General features: G+C 45.2%; 1 protein-coding gene across 17 annotated transcripts in view; it reads left to right on the top strand.

Moving 5' to 3' along the window:
- The window catches only part of DTNB (dystrobrevin beta), a 226,569-nt gene that overhangs the window by 93,570 nt on the left and 115,708 nt on the right, over positions 1-17,291 (top strand). For all 17 annotated transcript variants that reach the window (XM_072858125.1, XM_072858126.1, XM_072858124.1 and 14 more), the window contains one exon: positions 16,613-16,690. In XM_072858125.1, the coding sequence (XP_072714226.1) occupies positions 16,613-16,690 (78 nt within the window). The remainder of the gene's footprint in view (positions 1-16,612; positions 16,691-17,291) is intronic.

Here is a 17,291-nt window from a genome sequence, read left to right as displayed (position 1 = left end):
TGGAGAACATGGGCCTTAGCTGCCTGCCAAAGTGTAATTTCGCATTTGCATATTTCGCCTCTTGAATTTGGCTGGTAATTCTTACTTTTGTGTCTGATGGGGTTTTTGTGTCGTAGATTTGTCTTCAATCATTGTAAGAAATCGCATACGTATATGGCAAACAAATGTTTCCAAAACTTTTCCTGCTGTAAGGCTTCTCCCTCAAGTTTTTGGGCAAAAGAGCTCCAAGCATACACAGATGTTACTACAGTTAGTTCCTAAGTCAGTGTTCACGAAGTCCAAGTGAATCATCGCAGACATTTAACCTGAACCACAAACACAGCAGGGATCAGAAGATCTCTTTGAATTACTTCCTGTGCAAAGTAAAAAAACTCAGGTATTTTATAGAAAGCATTCAGGTTTCCAACATGAAGAGGGTGCCACAGCCATGGGAGTGTTCACGTGCTTTGTTGCCCTTTGCTCATTGCAGTTTCTGCTCTTTGGATTTTGTTATATCTTTGCTTGTGTGCTGCGGTTTGGTTTTATTAGAAATAAATCAAATTTATATGTAGGTTGCCATCAAATCACCACATAATTGTCTGCTAAGTAGGAGGTTTGGAATTACGATTCTCTCTGTGAAAAGCATGTTTTCCAGCTTTTAGTTGTTCCTGTGTTTCTTTGCTGAACCATCCCTGCTTTTCAGCCTCCCTCTTGAACTGTAGTTCCTAAAATTGAATGTAATTCCATTAGTACTCTCACAGAGCCAAATGCAACAGAAGCCCCTCAGTTCCCAGAAACTGCTCTCCTGCTTTTGCACATGGTTGTTGCGTTTGGCTGTGTTGCTCCAGCATCTCACCAGGGATGCTTTTTTAGCTGACTGCCATGAATCCTTGTACCCTTTACAGTCATTTTCCCAAGATGAAGTCTGTTTGTGTCCCCAGTCTGTGAAAAGGGGTAATTCTAGCACCCCCTTCTTTGCTTTTGGTTGTGAACTTTATCTTTCATTATCAGCTATTGCATTTTTAAATAGGTTTTCCTTTTCTTCATTGGTCTGCCTTCGGTGCCTCCTACTGAACAGATGTATTGATCTTATATTCTACTTACTCAGGCATGTAGTCAGAGGGAAAAGGCAGCAGGAGATCATTATTTAGATTTGAATAATAAATAATGGGCCTTATTTATGGTTTTGCTTATATATAATACACCGTACAAAAGAAGTCATTCTTTCATTTCTGCCTACTTAATGATAGTTTTTGAGTAATTAGAGGATAAGAGTTCATACAGCAAATAACAGTAAAAGAATTACCTTCTTAAATAGAAGAACAAATTTGTTCAGTAGAGAGAACATTGGACAGAAAATTCACCCATCGAGTGCTCGCTGTTATCAAGTGTATGGTGTGACCTACTAACGTCGGAGCTGATGAATTCCAAAGCAAGTAGGTATCTGACCCAATTAACTTCCAGAATTGTTTCAAGTAATTGTTGAACTCTTCAGGCATCTAGAGTGGAATAGCAAGGGCAATGTTCAGGTAAGAGGTCTGAAACCATTTTCATCTAATCTTATTTAAAAGTAGCTCTGTGGACTGCTGCTGAAGCTTCAGAATCCCACAGCATTCCACAATATCCCTGTCTGCTCACGCCAGCCCTCCTCTTTTAATTTAATGAATGTCTATATGGCACAGTTAGCCTGTGTTATGTACCTTGTCCGCCCCAGAGTCCTTGCCATTTGCACACAAAGCTCTGACATACATAACAATGTGTTCATTGAAACTATGTTCTCTTGCCTAGCATGGGTTAAAGCTTTCACTTTTAGACATTTTTGGCCTATACCTATTTTGGATAGGTAATAGCCAGTGCTTGTGTAACGTCAGGCCTGAAAGGCCATTACAAACTGCATGAACCTTGTATGTTCTGGTCTTCCCAGCTGCTTGCTCACCACTTGCCTCCTGAGCATGTGTAGGTTTATAATCGTAGAATCATAGAATATCTCAAGTTGGAAGGGGCCCATAAGGGTCATTGAGTTCAACTCCTTTGATGTTAGTGAGTACCTTGGTGCAGACTGCTGTGTTTCTGCAGATCATCCCAGCTCAGACTGATCAAAACCTCTGATGTAAAAAGGAAAGGCTGCCTGATTTTGGATGAAGTATGTGAGGGTAGTTGAACACTGGCACAGGTTGCTCAGAGGGGTTATGGAGTCTCCATCCTTGGAGATATTAGGAACCTGACTGGACAACCTGCTCTGGCTGATCCAGCTTGGGCAGGGAAGTTGGACTAAGTGATCTCAAGAAGTCCCTTCCAACCTCAATGATTCTGTCATCTGAAATACTCAATTGCAGGAACCAGCTTCAAGCAGTGCCAGAGATCATCGGTTAACTCGCGATTGTCAGTTCCCTGTCTGCTACCGCTGATGTGAGAGGTTTGCCTGGATCATTGCTGCTGATCAAACACCATCCTCTGGCAGATTTCTGATTAAATGCCGTGCGGCTTTGATATCGGAGAAAAACTGAAGATGCAAAGCCAAAGGAATAAGCCCTTGATCAAGTCACAGTACTGCATATACTCTTGATTTGAACGTGCCTGGGACCATTCTTTGCCAGTGAAGCCAGCTGGCTCTGAACCGTCTCATCCATGCTATTAATCTTTCTTACCTTCCAAAAGAGTCTGGCCACATCCGAACTGCTTACTGGGAGTCATTCCTGGCTCCTGCTAACTCCCAAACTACTCCCAGGAATTGCTTGGGAGAGAGCTATTTGACTCAGGCCAAAACTGCGCTAGGGTCTGCTAACAATTTACATGTGCCAATGATCCCGTTCCAGGATATTGGAAGACTCCCTGGCAATGTTTCATTTACTAATACAAGTGGGGCCAAACCGGCTCTGGATCAGGCCATCAAACTACATTCTTGAAGATTTGTGGGACATGACATAAACTGGAGGAACAGTTCAAAAATGAGGCATGCTGGAGTGGGCTCTAAATCTTCAACTTGGTAAATGGTATCTCCCATTTTTATTATTATTTTTTGACAATTTGCAATGCAAGGGGGGAAGATTTCAACTGTATTATCCATATCATCCTTATAGAGCATTTAGCGTATAGTAAAATGGCTTTATCCTCTTTCAGTGAGGGAGGAAGCTAACCATTTCCTTGCTCCCTTGAACCTTCTCCCCCGTCTCCACCCTTCCTTTTGGTCATTTAGATCCAACGGTCACTTTGCCAGAGTGAGTAGAGTCATATAGTTGCTAGCACTAGACCTCGGTGGCCAGGATACGCTTTCTTTTCATGGTTGTGGCTTGTGCCTTTTTGTCTTATTGCAGTGTCTGGCATCATACCAGGTAGGGGAGAGACACTGTGCTCCTTAGAGCAACCCAATGTCCTTGTACTGCGTTGAACGTATACCGAATCTTGTCTTATTTGTGACAGATGGGAAGATTTCAAACAGGAGAAGTGGTGAGATTCTCAGGCAAAGTGCATTTCAACTGTTTGTCTCTATATCTATCTTCCTTTGCCACTGCTTGGTAGGATCTTCAGTCAACTGGCAAAACAAAGAATCAATCTCCTTTATAGGCTAGCCTGGAAGAATATGTCCTCCTTTGGCTTTTGGAGTAAAATTGGCCGGAGAGAAAGCTTAAAAACAAAACAGTAGCAATAGATCCTGTATCTCGTCATCTTAAAGATAAACAAGACCTGCCAGAATAACAGGAAGCACAGGCAACCCACTAATCATCTTTGGTGTGAATAATGTCCATGTTGTCCCAGTAAGATAAATGATCTATCATCCCAGCATCAAGCGGAATAATGCCTTTAGTGGTGCTGATGAACCTAAGCAGTCTATGCGTAACGAGAGAACGACCGCCTTTCCGAATGAAATCTGCACATGCTCCTCCTGGCAAACAAACTGGCAAGTTTCTGAGTATCAAACCCACATTATCTGTTTTGTTAAATGTACTAGTTATCATCTGTAAAAAGGTTATAGTTCCTCATGAATTAGTACTATAACAGCATCAACTGAGATGCAGCCACCACGCTGATGTGCCACAAGGTCGTAGCAATACGATAGCCAGCACCTGGTGGTAATATCAACCTGCTTTAGAAGTGATACTGCCTCATCCCTATTTGCATCCAGATAATGAAGGGGCAAGATAACCTATTCATACATCTCTGTAAAACGCTCTCTCTTCTTGTGAAGGTACCAGAATTGCCATTGCCTCTTCCAGGTTGGTGTCACAATGGGATTCTTCCACATTAGGCTGCCCTTTCTAGTTGTCTTGGTCTAGAACTGCTGCTCCTCATCCACAAACCCTAAGTAACTGCAGCTGTAATATGTGTCTCCACCCTGTGAACTCCCCTTCAGGAGCCATCTCTGCCTGCCAATGACCAGAAATCGCTGGGGAAATGCTGGTCATCACATCGCTGAGTCTTTTCTCAGTCCTTCTGCAACAGCAGGACCATCACTTAAGTCAGAATAAGCAGTGGTGGGTCATCTGTGGCTTGGCATTGTGTGAAGCAGGTACAAGGAAGGACCACTGGTCCTGAAGTTCCTCAGCCGAGTGCATTAACAAGTGAAGAGCAGTGCTGCAGAGGATCCCATAGAAAACAAGCGTTTTCTGCCACAACATACCGTAGCACAAGTCCTAGCATGGCTTGAGCTGGTGACGCTGTAAGAACAGAGATATAGGCTCCCATCAGTGTTAGCACTAAGCTTGCAAAATAAGGGAGGGAGACAGGGGCAGGAGAATGGGCTCTGTCCATGTCTGCACTTTGAGATTTCAGGTGACATTCTTGGGAAAAATAATAAATTTCCCATGCACACAATCCTGGATGCAGTATAGCACAGTGTGGTCATACCCACAGTATTTAGGTTGTTGTGAGGTAAGGAGGTTGTGATAGCAGTTGGTAATAGTCCAGGATTATTGACATTTGGCCTGAGCTCTTGTTAGTGTGATAAACTGGTGTAGCGTCCTCAGTGGCATGGCCTCAGATGTGGATGCAGTTCATAGAATCACAGAATCATTTACGTTGGAAAAGACCCTTAAGATCATCAAGTCCAACCGTTAACCCAGCACTGCCAAGCCCACCACTACACCATGTCCCAGAGCACCACATCTACACGGCTTTTAAATACCCCCAGGGATGGTGACTCCACCACTTCCCTGGGCAGCCTGGTCCAGTGCTGGACAACCCTTTTGGTGAAGACATTTTTCCCAATATCCCATCTAAACCTCCCCTGGCGCAACTTGAGGCCATTTCCTCTCGTCCTATGGCTTGTTACCTGGGAGAAGAGACCGACCCCACCTCTCTACACCCTCCTCTCAGGCAGTTGTAGAGAGCGATGAGGTCTCCCCTCAGTCTCCTGTTCTCCAGGCTCAACACCCCCAGGTCCCTCAGCCGCTCCCCATCAGCCTTGTGCTCCAGACCCTTCCCCAGCTCCGTTGCCCTTCTCTGGACACGCTCCAGCCCCTCCATGTCTCTCTTGGAGTGTGTTGTTGGCTCATGAGAGTTTAGGGACTAGTGTGTGCTTCCATCCAAAACCCAAGAGCATTCCTTGAGCACATGGCAGTACAAGTTTGACCGCAGTGATAGCTGAAGCATGGGAGTTAAGGAAAGAAAGCAGCATCATTTGACTGACAGTTTCTGGGACATGTGTCTTGTATTTGCATGTGTATGCACTGAGCAAAATGTGGTTTTGTGACCTTAAGTTTTAATAATCAAAACCTTGTAGATGGAGTTACCTAACTATGGTTACCAGCAAGTAGCCTTGTTTTCTAAAGAGTGGCAAGGGAGAGGTAATCTCTTTTATTAAATCAGCTGTCATAACAAGAAAGAAAGCATATGTTTTGGGGGGTACAACCTTGCTGCTGTCACTTCAAGCCATCACAGCCTCTGTCTTTCTGGGAGCACTGGGTGGCAGTGCTAACAGAGGGGGATTGTACTTACTGCAGGTAACTTCAGTTGTGACTGCTCTTGGGAGGAATCTTTTTGGTCTCTCCTGAGAACCAAAGCTAAGACAGAGCAGGTAACATTATTGTGCTATTATCAAAATGTATTGACATAGTTCTTCCAGGAATACGATGTGAGAAAAGCAGGGCACGCTTCTGTTGCTTTGAATCCTTCCTGATACGTTATGCTAGAAAGAGATTAGTTTTTACATGGACTTCCAGGTAGCTGTTAAGGCATTTTGTTGCTTCTGTGAAAATGCCGTGCAGTAGAAAGCAAGAATGATATTAAATCGGCTTGCACTTTACAGTCAATGTCTTTCTCACCTGGAGGGAAGTACTAAGCAAAAAAGCATTACGAGTGCATGTGTTGGTACAAACAATTCTAATGAATTCTCATGACTTGTACTTCCTAAACTGCTATAGGAGAAATAATACAGTTCCCAGAAGAAGGAATCGATCTCACCTTATTGCTTTTTCCAGTTGACACCTTCACTCACTGAGAACAGTGAGCAGACTGTCGTGCCAGCTGGGATGTTTTTATTTTTACAGTTTTGTACAACGGTGTTTCATCAGCCGATATTTATCATTTATGGTGGGGTTTTTCGGTTGATAAACAGAAGTAGGATTCCCTGTGGACTCGGTTGCTATTCCTTTGTTACAATCCCTCTCGTTAACTTCATGCAAATCTCTGTCATGATACCAAGGTCTTGACTGCGGTGTCTGCCACCTGCGATGCCAGCCTGCCTGGCACCTGGAAGCGTTCTATGTTTGCCTACAAACATCTGCAAAACTATGTTTTCCTTTAAATCTCTCCTTAAAAGTCCGTCAGTATGCCTGTAAAAAAAAAAAAAAAAAAAAAAGACTATGGTCAACCACTCTCTGTAGTGTGGTGTAATGTCAGTATGATTTTTCAGTTTCATATATCTAATATATCTGTCTACCTTTGGTTTGTGCCTGCCTTCATGTGTCGGTCCAGTTTTAGTTGTAATTCTTTGTAATTGTCTTTGCGCAAAGAAGCACGGCCTGAACTGGGGGTGGGGCTGCTAAGCAGCGTCAAAAAGACTGAGAGTAGATGTTAGAAAATCTTACCAGTTCAGAACTTTTCAGGTTATAGAGCAAAACTCAGCTATAAAGTTAGCAAACGTATAACTGCTCAGTTTGTATCTATATAAATGCAAGAGCTACAGTTTTAGAAAAAAATAACAAAAAGACTGATGGATGTTGTGCAGTTATCGTCAGCATCATCCGGTTGAAGAAGTCCCTGCTCATGGCAGGGGGCTGGACTAGATGACCCTTAAAGGTCCCTTCCCACCCAAACCGTTCTGTGATTCTGTGATCCCCATTAATTCCATCCCTAATTAAAAAGTAGCTTAATTCCAGGAATTATTATATGATAATTAAACAAATACTGACATTTATTACAGTGCTACTGACATTTATTACAGTGCTAATCAGTGCACCAGAAAAATACTGGCTTTTTTGGTATATGTGATATACACACTGGTTCTTAAACACAAAACATGGAATAAAGGTAGGAAATGTTATCTGTTACACTTTTGACATGGATACACTTTTAACTTCCACTGCTTGAAATCCTTACCTGGCTCGGGACCCTTCAGACCCTACTTAATAGTCCTCCTGAAATTTTTCGGCTTTCAGAATTTCAGGTGTCAGTCATCGCCTTCAGACACATCAATTCCAGATCTGACTGACAGATTCTTTCTTTTTTTTTCTTTTTCTTTTTTTTTTTTTTAAGTGGCTGCTGTGACAGCCCTTAACCCTCAAGTATAGATTGCTTTTCCTGAGCTCTGCATTTTCTGAGTCTCTGTACTCTGATGGAAGGAAATAAATAATGGTGCTTTGCTGCACGTCAGCAGTCTCAGATAGGAGAACTGTTGAGAGCGGAAGGCAGTTCGGTAAATTTTGTTTACTGTTGCTTTTTGGTAAAGGTCCCTTTACAGGGTGATTGTCCAGCACAGCAAAAAGTCTCAAGACTTTGTTCCTTTTATTTATTGAGGTTTTAGACTTCTGAGGTCTCAGAATTGTCCTGGTTTTGTTCTGGACCTTCATCAACCAAGTTTGAAAGAAGACAAGCGAGTAATTAGACCCAGGCTTAATTGTGCTTTTCTTCAGAATGCGTAATGGTTGGTTTTCCTACTTAGGAAAACTGTTGACACGAAATAGCAGTGACTAATCTATTTCTTATTTCTCATTTTTAGACAAGATTACTCTGATATTTAGACAAGATTACTGAGAATAGATGTGACAGCAACTTCAGTTACATCTGGATCTCAGGTTTTACTACACGTTGGAGACAGTAGTTAAAAAGAGTAAATACTAGCAATAGAGAGAACTCAAGATCTTTGCTGATTTTATTAGAATTACGGCAATTACCCATAAAAGCTTATTGACATGTTTAGGAAGATGATGGGGAAATCTCAGACCAGAATATCATCCCCCCTGGGTTACACCAAAAAGCTGTTTAGTCCAATGTCTTGTTTCCAGTAGTAGCCAAAACTGGACCCTTAGAGAGGGAGTTGGTCATGACAGAAGAGACAGGGGTAATACATAAATATGTTTTGAAAAAATAAAGGAAGATAAACAAGTGCTAGGGCTGGAAAGCTCAAACTTGTGATACCTTCTATAAAGACAATTTAAGGTATTTTAGCTTCAGAATTAACTTTATGATATTTGTGTAAAAAAAAAATATATGTGGGTGAGTAAATGGCTCCTAAAGTGATGGCATACATGCATTGTTCTATCTAGTCTTTATTCCTTCCTTCCCAAATTTGTGCTGAATGCAGAGGACTCTCATGATCCCTGTTTTCAAGCCCTCCACAAATCTCTACTATTTATTTGTGTTCTGATAGCATCTGCCACTGCTATACGATGCTTCGGTACATGAAAGTGTACTGTCACAGAATCACACAGTCATAGAATCATAGAATCATCGAATGGTTTGGGTGGGAAGGGACCTTTAAAGGCCATCCAGTCCAACCCCCTGCCATGGGCAGGGACACCTGCCACCAGACAAGGTTGCTCAAAGCCCCGTCCAACCGTGCCTTGAATGTTTCCAAGGATGAGGTGTCCACAGCTTCTCTGGGCAACCTGGGCCAGTGCCTCACCACCCTCAGAGTGAAGAGTTTCTTCCTTAGATCTAATCTAAATCTGTCCTTTTTCAGTTTAAAGCCATTACCCCTTGTCCTATCACTACATGCCCTTGTAAAGAGTCCCTCTCCAGCTTTCTTGTGGGCCCCTTCAGGTACTGGCAGGCTGCTGTAAGGTCTCCCTGGAGCCTTCTCTTCTCCAGGCTGAACAACCCCAGCTCTCTTAGCCCTTCCTCACAGCAGAGGTGCCCCATCCCTCTGATCATCTTCATGGCCCTCCTCTGGACTCGCTCCAACAGGTCCATGTCTTTCCTGTGCTGAGGACCCCAGAACTGGATGCAGTACTGCAGGGGGGGTCTGACCAGAGCGGAGTCGAGGGGCAGAATCCCCTCCCTCGCCCTGCTGGCCACGCTGCGGGTGATGCAGCCCAGGATACAGTTGGCTTTCTGGGCTGCGGGCGCGCATCGACGGGTCATGTTGAGCTTCTCATCAACCAACCAACCCTCTCAACCCCCAAGTCCTTCTCCTCAGGGCTGCTCTCAATCCATTCTCCACCCAGCCTGTATTTGTGCTTGGGATTGCCCCGTCCCATGTGCAGGACCTTGCCTTTGGCCTTGTTGAACCTCATGAGGTTTACACGGGCCCAACTCTCAAGCTTGTCAAGGTCCCTCTGGATGGCATCCCTTCCCTCCAGCGTGTGGACCACAGCGCACAAACTTGCTGAGGGTGCGCTCGATCCCACTGTCCGTGTCTCCGACAAAGATGTTAAACAGTGCCAGTCCCAATACCGACACCTGAGGAACGCCACTCGTCACTGGTCTCCACTTGGACATCGAGCCATTGACCACCACTTTGAGTGCAACCATCCAGCCAATTCCTTATCCACCCAGTGGTCCATCCATCAAATCCATGTCTCTCCAATTTAGAGGCAAGGATGTTGTGTGGGACAGTGTCAAACGCTTTGCACAAGTCCAGGTAGATGACATCAGTTGCTCTTCCCTTATCCACCAACAGTGTAACCCCATCGTAGAAGGCCACCAAATTTGTCAGGCACGATTTGCTCTTAGTGAAGCCGTGTTGGCTGTCACCAATCACATCCTTATTTTCCATGTGCCTTAACATCGTTTCCAGGAGGCTCTGCTCCATGATCTTGCCGGGCACAGAGGTGAGACTGACTGGCCTGTAGTTCCCCGGGTCTTCCTTTTTTCCCTTTTTAAAAATGGGGGTTATGTTTCCCCTTTTCCAGTCAGTGGGAACTTCACCAGACTGCCATGACTTCTCAAATATGATGGATAGTGGTTTAGCAACTTCATCCGCCAGTTCCCTCAGGACCCACAGATGCATCTCATCAGGTCCCATGGACTTGTGCACCTTCAGGTTCCTCAGATGGCCTCGAACCTGATCTTCTCCTACAGTGGGTGGTTCTTCATTCTCCCAGGCCCTGCCTTTGCCTTCTGCAACTTGGGCGGTGTGGCTTGAGCACTTGCCGGTGAAGTGTGAGGGAAAAACGTCATTGAGTACCTCAGCCTTCTCCATATCCCGGGTAATCAGGTCTCCCGTTTCCTTCTGGAGAGGGCCCACATTTTCCCTAGTCTTCCTTTTATCACTGACGTACCTATAGAAGCTTTTCTTGTTGCTCTTGTTGTCCCTGGCCAGATTTAATTCTCTCAGGGCTTTAGCTTTCCTAACCTGATCCCTGGCTGCTTGGACAATTTCTCTGTATTCCTCCCAGGCTACCTGTCCTTGCTTCCACCCTCTGTAGGCTTCCTTTTTGTGTTTGAGTTTGTCCAGGAGCTCCTTGTTCATCCATGCAGGCCTCCTGGCGTTTTTGCCTGACTTCCTCTTTGCTGGGATGCATCTCTCCTGAGCTTGGAGGAGGTGATCCTTGAATATTAACCAGCTTTCTTGGGCCCCTCTTCCCTCCAGGGCTTTATCCCATGGCACTCTGCCAGGCGGATCCCTGAAGAGGCCAAACTCTGCTCTCCTGAAGTCCAGGGTAGTGTGCTTGCTGTGCACCCTCCTCGCCGCCCTAAGGATCTTGACCTCCACCATTTCGTGGTCACTGCAGTCAAGGCTGCCCTTGAGCTTCACATTCCCCACCAGCCCCTCCTTGTTGGTGAGAACAAGGTCCGGCATAGCACCTCTCCTCGTTGGCTCCTCTGTCACTTGGAGGAGGAAGTTACCATCAACGCATTCCAGGAACCTCCCGGATTGCTTATGCCCTGCTGTGTTGTCCCTCCAACAGACATCGGGGTGGGGGAAGTCCCCCCATGAGGACCAGGGCTTGTGAACATGAGGCTGCTCCTGTCTGTCTATAGAGGGCCTCATCTGCTCGGTCTCCCTGGTTGGGTGGCCTGTAGCAGACCCCCACTGTAATGTCACCTGTCCCTGCCCTCCCTTTAAGCCTGACCCATCAGCTCTCGGTCAGCTCCTCACCCATCCCCAGGCGGAGCTCCATGCACTCCAGCTGGCCATTGACACAGAGGGCGATGCCCCCTCCTCGTCTCCCCTGCCCGTCCTTCCTAAAGAGCCTGAATCCTTCCATTCCAACGCTCCAGTCATAGCAGCCATCCCACCACGTCTCCGTGATGCCAATAAGATCACAGCCCTGCAGGTGTGCACGCGTCTCTAACTCCTCTTGTTTATTCCCCACGCTATGTGCGTTTGCATAGAGACATTTAGGCTGGGCCCCCGATGAAGCTGACTTAGTGGCTGGAGTGGCTGGAATTCCTGTGCTGCTCCTCAGGTGCTCTCCTGCTGACCTGTGATCCTCCTCCAGGCTCTGGACATCTGTTGCTGGCACTGGCATCAAACTGGTAGGACTGGGATGGATTGAGGTTCTCCTCCCCTGCCAGTCCCTGGTTAGAGTCTGAATAAATTAAACCCAAGGAGACAGCGATAACAGAGGTACCCAAAGCTGTGAGTTTTCTTCTACATATCCCTGGCCAAAGGAGCACCCCGTCATTAGAAGCTCCTCCCCAGTACAGTTGTCAAGATGAGTCCTTGTCCTGGCTTTGAGCCTCCAACGCTGTTATTTCCTCGATTATTTCTAGGTCTAGTTACACGGAGAGGGCTGGCATTTCAGACATCGTGACTGAATGAGTTAGCACCTACTTCAGTGCTAACCAGCAACGTACGAAGTAAAATAAGCATTGTAGTTTTGCAAAGGACACTGTCGTGTTTTTCAAGCTACTAAAAGTATATGCAGTATACACCTTGGACCTCACGTGTGGAATAGGAATAAAGATTGCCGATGTCTTCATTTATGCTCTCTGGCATAGGCTGATCTCTGACCTCCCAGCTGCTTGGCTAACATCACTTTTTGTAAGCCTCATGAACAAGGAGAATTTAAGGAGTTTGATTTCTCAGCTTCTATGGCTGCCATGTTTGTCCCAGCTCCCAGGTATCTGAAAGATTTCTCTTATTTCACTGCTTATTTTTAGGTGCTTTTCTTCCCAAGAGCACCCTAGGCTGATTAAATACACCTTAAATGCCAGATAAGTTAAACCTGAAAAATTTAACCTAAACAAAACAGGAGTTTTGAAAGAAAGTTGTAAGCTGTTCTTGATATAGGTTGAAGTCCATTAGTTGGGCCGGGCCCAAAGAGTGGTGGTGAATGGAGTTTACTCCAGTTGGCAGCCGGTCACAAGCGGTGTCCCCAGGGCTCTGTGTTGGGGCCACTCCTGTTTAATGTCTTTATCAATGATCTGGATGAAGGGATCGAGTGCACCCTCAGTCAGTTTGCAGATGACACCAAGTTGGGCGGGAGTGTTGATCTCTTGAGGGGAGGAAGGCTCTGCAGAGGGGCCTGGACAGGCTGGGTCGATGGGCTGGGGCCAATTGTATGGGGTTCAACAAGGCTCAGTGCTGGGTCCTGCACTTGGGTCACAGCAACCCCATGCAACGCTGCAGGCTTGGGGAAGAGTGGCTGGAAAGTGCCTGGTGGAAAAGGACCTGGGGGTGTTGGTCGACAGCCACCTGAATATGAGCCAGCAGTGTGCCCAGGTGGCCAAGAAGGCCAACGGCATCCTGGCTGGTGTCAGGAATAGTGTGGCCAGCAGGACTGGGGCAGTGATCGTCCCCTGTACTCGGCACTGGTGAGGCCGCACCTCGAATGCTGTGTTCAGTGTTGGGCCCCTCACTCCAAGAGAGACATGGAGGGGCTGGAGCGTGTCCAGAGAAGGGCAACGGAGCTGGGGAAGGGTCTGGAGCACAAGGCTGATGGGGAGCGGCTGAGGGACCTGGGGGTGTTGAGCCTGGAGAAAAGGAGGCTGAGGGGAGACCTCATCGCTCCCTACAACTGCCTGAGAGGAGGGTGTAGAGAGGTGGGGTCGGTCTCTCCTCCCAGGTAAGAAGTGATAGGACGAGAGGAAATGGCCTCAAGTTGCGCCAGGGGAGGTTTAGATGGGATATTGGGAAAAATGTCTTCACCAAAAGGGTTGTCCAGCATTGGACCAGGCTGCCCAGGGAAGTGGTGGAGTCGCCATCCCTGGGGGTATTTAAAAGCCGTGTAGATGTGGTGCTCTGGGACATGGTGTAGTGGTGGGCTTGGCAGTGTTAGGTTTACGGTTGGACTTGATGATCTTTTCCAACCTATACGATTCTGTGATTCTGTGATTCGGTGGTTTTACTATCTCAGCTACATTGTGGGTGGGAGAGGAGTTACTTCTGAGTGCATCTTCTGAGTTTCTGTGCCAGCGATGGTTTGGGGATTTCTCCTGTCTCAGGTGTCTGGATAGTTACGTTTTCTGGTGAGATTATCGAGGCAAAAAATCTCTCCTCAGTAGCTGATTCAAGGATGTTTGTCATTTTTTTCTGTTATGTCGATAGGTCGTAGCAGATGCCAACTATCGTGAGCATCTTGGTGGGGGAATTCAGTGATGTTCCTTTTAAACTAGGAGTTGTGGTAAAATAAGGTTGACCTGCACTGCAAGTCCCAGGTTTATTAAAGCAGCTTGTATTACTCCAGTGGTGTTGTGTACATGGTTACAGATCCTCCTGCTTTCACAAGCAATACGATTCTTCTGTCACAGTTATACAAGACAACATAGTGCCATCTTGACAGAGTTACAGTTTTCTGAAAAGATTTTCCCTAAAAATGTATAAATGGCCTCAAGAAATTCTTTGGACTGGGAAAGGCTTTATTGTACGTAATAAAGGAGACAGAATTGTGCTATTAGAAATCTTTTAACCAGATGTTCATATTTAATTTTTTTCTTTGCCTTTATCACTGTTAGCAAGGATTTAGCTGGAAAATTGAGGACACTGGTATTTACAGAACTGGAATGAACTTGTGGAAATGGCTCGTAATGATACTAAAACCAGATTGCAAATGGTGAATTACATCCACTTCCTTATTAGAAGAGTCATATAAAAGCAATATTGTAACAAAATACTTACCCTTCACTCGAAATAGTAGACCCACGTAGATGAGCTGCTGTGGGATAATGGAAAGCGTGCCCTCCTGTACAATTTGTTACTTAAAGCAAAATGAACTCTGTGAAAACTCGTGCCGCTGCCTACGTCTCGCGGACGGTGAGCACGTGCGTGCTGTCCTCTTTGGCCTCGGTGCTCCCTGTACCCCCTGCGGTCATTAAAGGCTGGCAGCACGCTGCAGCCGCGGCTTCGGTGTCTCAGACACTGCTGTGAGCTTGCTTTATCCCCTCCACTGAAATGCAATACCGTGTGATTAAATTCACTTCCCCTAAAATTATTAGGAATACTGAGGTGGGATGTGTTGTGTCTAAGAGCACAGTGTTGAAGGAAGCCGTTCGTCCCTCCCAAAGGAACAGCCAGCTAATGCCCGCAGAAGCTGTGAAGCAAGAGGCGTTGCTGAAAAATATGGTTTTGGGTGCCAAAGCTGCTGCTTGTCGTAGCTGTTTCTCTCACAGCTGCACGTACAGTTTGGTGGCGTGCGTGGCAGGAGAATGTGAAGCTGATAAGTGAATCTTTAGGGAAAAAGGAGAGTTTTGCAGTGTAGATGGGGACAGAGCATTCCTTGCATTCAGTCAAGAAGAAGTAAGGAGGGAGATAAAGGGGCAGAGGGAAAGCACTGTTAATTAACTGCTCGTTACCACGGGAGGTATTTGTATGTTCACTAGCAAAGTTAATGGCTTCCAAATGTACCGCCATGTGGCACGTCTGTCGGCTTTCCAGTGCATTATAATCCTAATTCTGCTTTTTTGTACAGTAAGAAGTTCCTTTTCCAAAGGAACACATTCATTAAATGTCTTATGACCAAATCATTTCTTGGTATAATGTTATATTTAGAGCAACATTAACATTAAATCTGCAGCATAATTATTTCTGGGCAAATCTGTCCTGAGTGAGGACTGAGAACTGAAGTGCTTTTGCACTCAAATCCTACATGGAGAAGGAATGCAGTAAATATATTCTTCGTGATTTTACATGTTTGACATCCAGGTGATTTTTTTAAATGGTTGTTTGATTCTCGGGATTACTGGGCTCTGAAAATCGTTGAATGAAATAAGCTAATGAGTCTTACAGCAATTCCTAGTGTTCACACATCCGAAAGAGGAGCAGGCTCCATGCAGCTGCACAGGGAAAGTCAGGGAAGAGAAAAGCTGCAAACGCTGTCGGGTCAAACGCCTTCTGCACCGTTGTACTGTAGAAAACTGAAGCTGGCAAGAATTAATTTCAGTGTTATCTGCAGTAAATCTTACTGAAAGTGAATGCTAAGCTGATGGCCCATACAAACCTGTGAAGAATTTAATCCATGTTCCAAGAAAGTATGCAGGAGAGTGTGGCATTTTTCTCCATTAGGATCTGCGCAAGTCCTGTGTTGTCTAATGTGCAAATTGAGCTTTGATCTGTGCACAGACAACGCTGCGCATTTTTAAAGGCTCATTTTAAAGGATGATGGATGTATTTGGATATCACTGGAGGGTAAACGTAGGCAAATATTGATTCTGTGATAGTAGCTGCCGTCGTTCTTCTCTCCCAACAGCTTGAGTGCACCGGCAGAGCTGTCTGGGGACGTCCCGTGTGGGCTCCTCGTGCCACCCACTCCCTGCACAGCCACCAGCACACCAAGCCTGGGTGGCCGCGGCAGTGTGGCCTTGGGAAACTTTCAGGGCTTAAAAATGCAAATAGTGGGTGCGTCAGTCCGTGGTTGTATTTTGTAGGGCAGTAAGGAACACGAGGCTCTATCAATTTGTTTTTTCCAACTAACTTTAACTTATTAAAATAAAAACCAAACAGATGGTGTATGTGGTTGTTGTATAAATGATTGCTTGTTATAATAAATCTTTGCTTAATTTCTTTAAACATTTCAAATATTTGCCCTAATTTGAATGGTTCCTACCTTTGCTTGAACTACTAGACAATGCGAAAGTTATGTAATCAGAAGTGTTAGTTTTATCCTCATTTTAGTGTAACACGTGAATTGTGAAAAGCAATAAGACGAGAGTAGGCGAAGCTTGTCAGGTATCTTTGTGCAAAGCAATTTCTGCTGCTGCTCTTTGGGCTGTTGTTGGCACAGAGCGCAGTGAGTCCTTTTCCCTAGTGTTGGGTTTGTTTCCTTTTTGGTTTTTTTTAAATCACTAACTGGAATAAATATTTCTATTTTAGTCCTCCTCGGCCTCTGACTAACATGAATGACACCATGGTGACCCACATGTCCTCTGGAGCACCTACACCAACAAAAAGGTATGTGTGCCGTGCAGTATTGGTTGGTTGTTTCCGTGAGAGGTAAAAAAATACAGAATATGGATTTTGTATCACTAGGACTCTCTAATAGGTTTCAGGTAACACTGCCACTTCAAAGTGTGTATGCAGCATTCATAATATAAGGAATTGTTTGCAGTGCTTCATTTTGTTCTCTCTGAAGAGTGATTTTCTTTTACTGGAATAGATGTTATTACATGAGAGTGACTGAAGAAATATCTAAAGAGCGCTAAAGAGATTTTTGTTTTTCTTTTTAAATAGAGCATTACTTCCAAAGCTGTTCTGGGAAAGGCTGGTCTTGTTGTATCATAGGCTCCTCTGCTTACAAAGGATTATTCTGTTCTGCTGGAGACGTTTCACATAACGTTTCACATAACGTACTGCGTTGCCGTTGTTAACACTTGTTCTCCACACCAAACACAGCTGAGCTGCCAAAGTTCTTTCAAGTTGCCCATGTCTACCAGAGGCATTTAGGTTTGAGTTGAATTTGGGTTTACATTTACGTAGTTATATATATGTAAATTATTGTACGGCTGTACGTATGTAAACATGCAAAAACCTAGTTGAAGCGTGTATTTGCACT

Source organism: Ciconia boyciana, chromosome 3 (genome assembly GCF_034638445.1).
Source record: "Ciconia boyciana chromosome 3, ASM3463844v1, whole genome shotgun sequence".
Taxonomy (NCBI): domain Eukaryota; kingdom Metazoa; phylum Chordata; class Aves; order Ciconiiformes; family Ciconiidae; genus Ciconia; species Ciconia boyciana.
The sequence above is the reverse complement of the archived record's forward strand: the minus strand, read 5'-3'. Positions and strand labels throughout refer to the sequence as shown.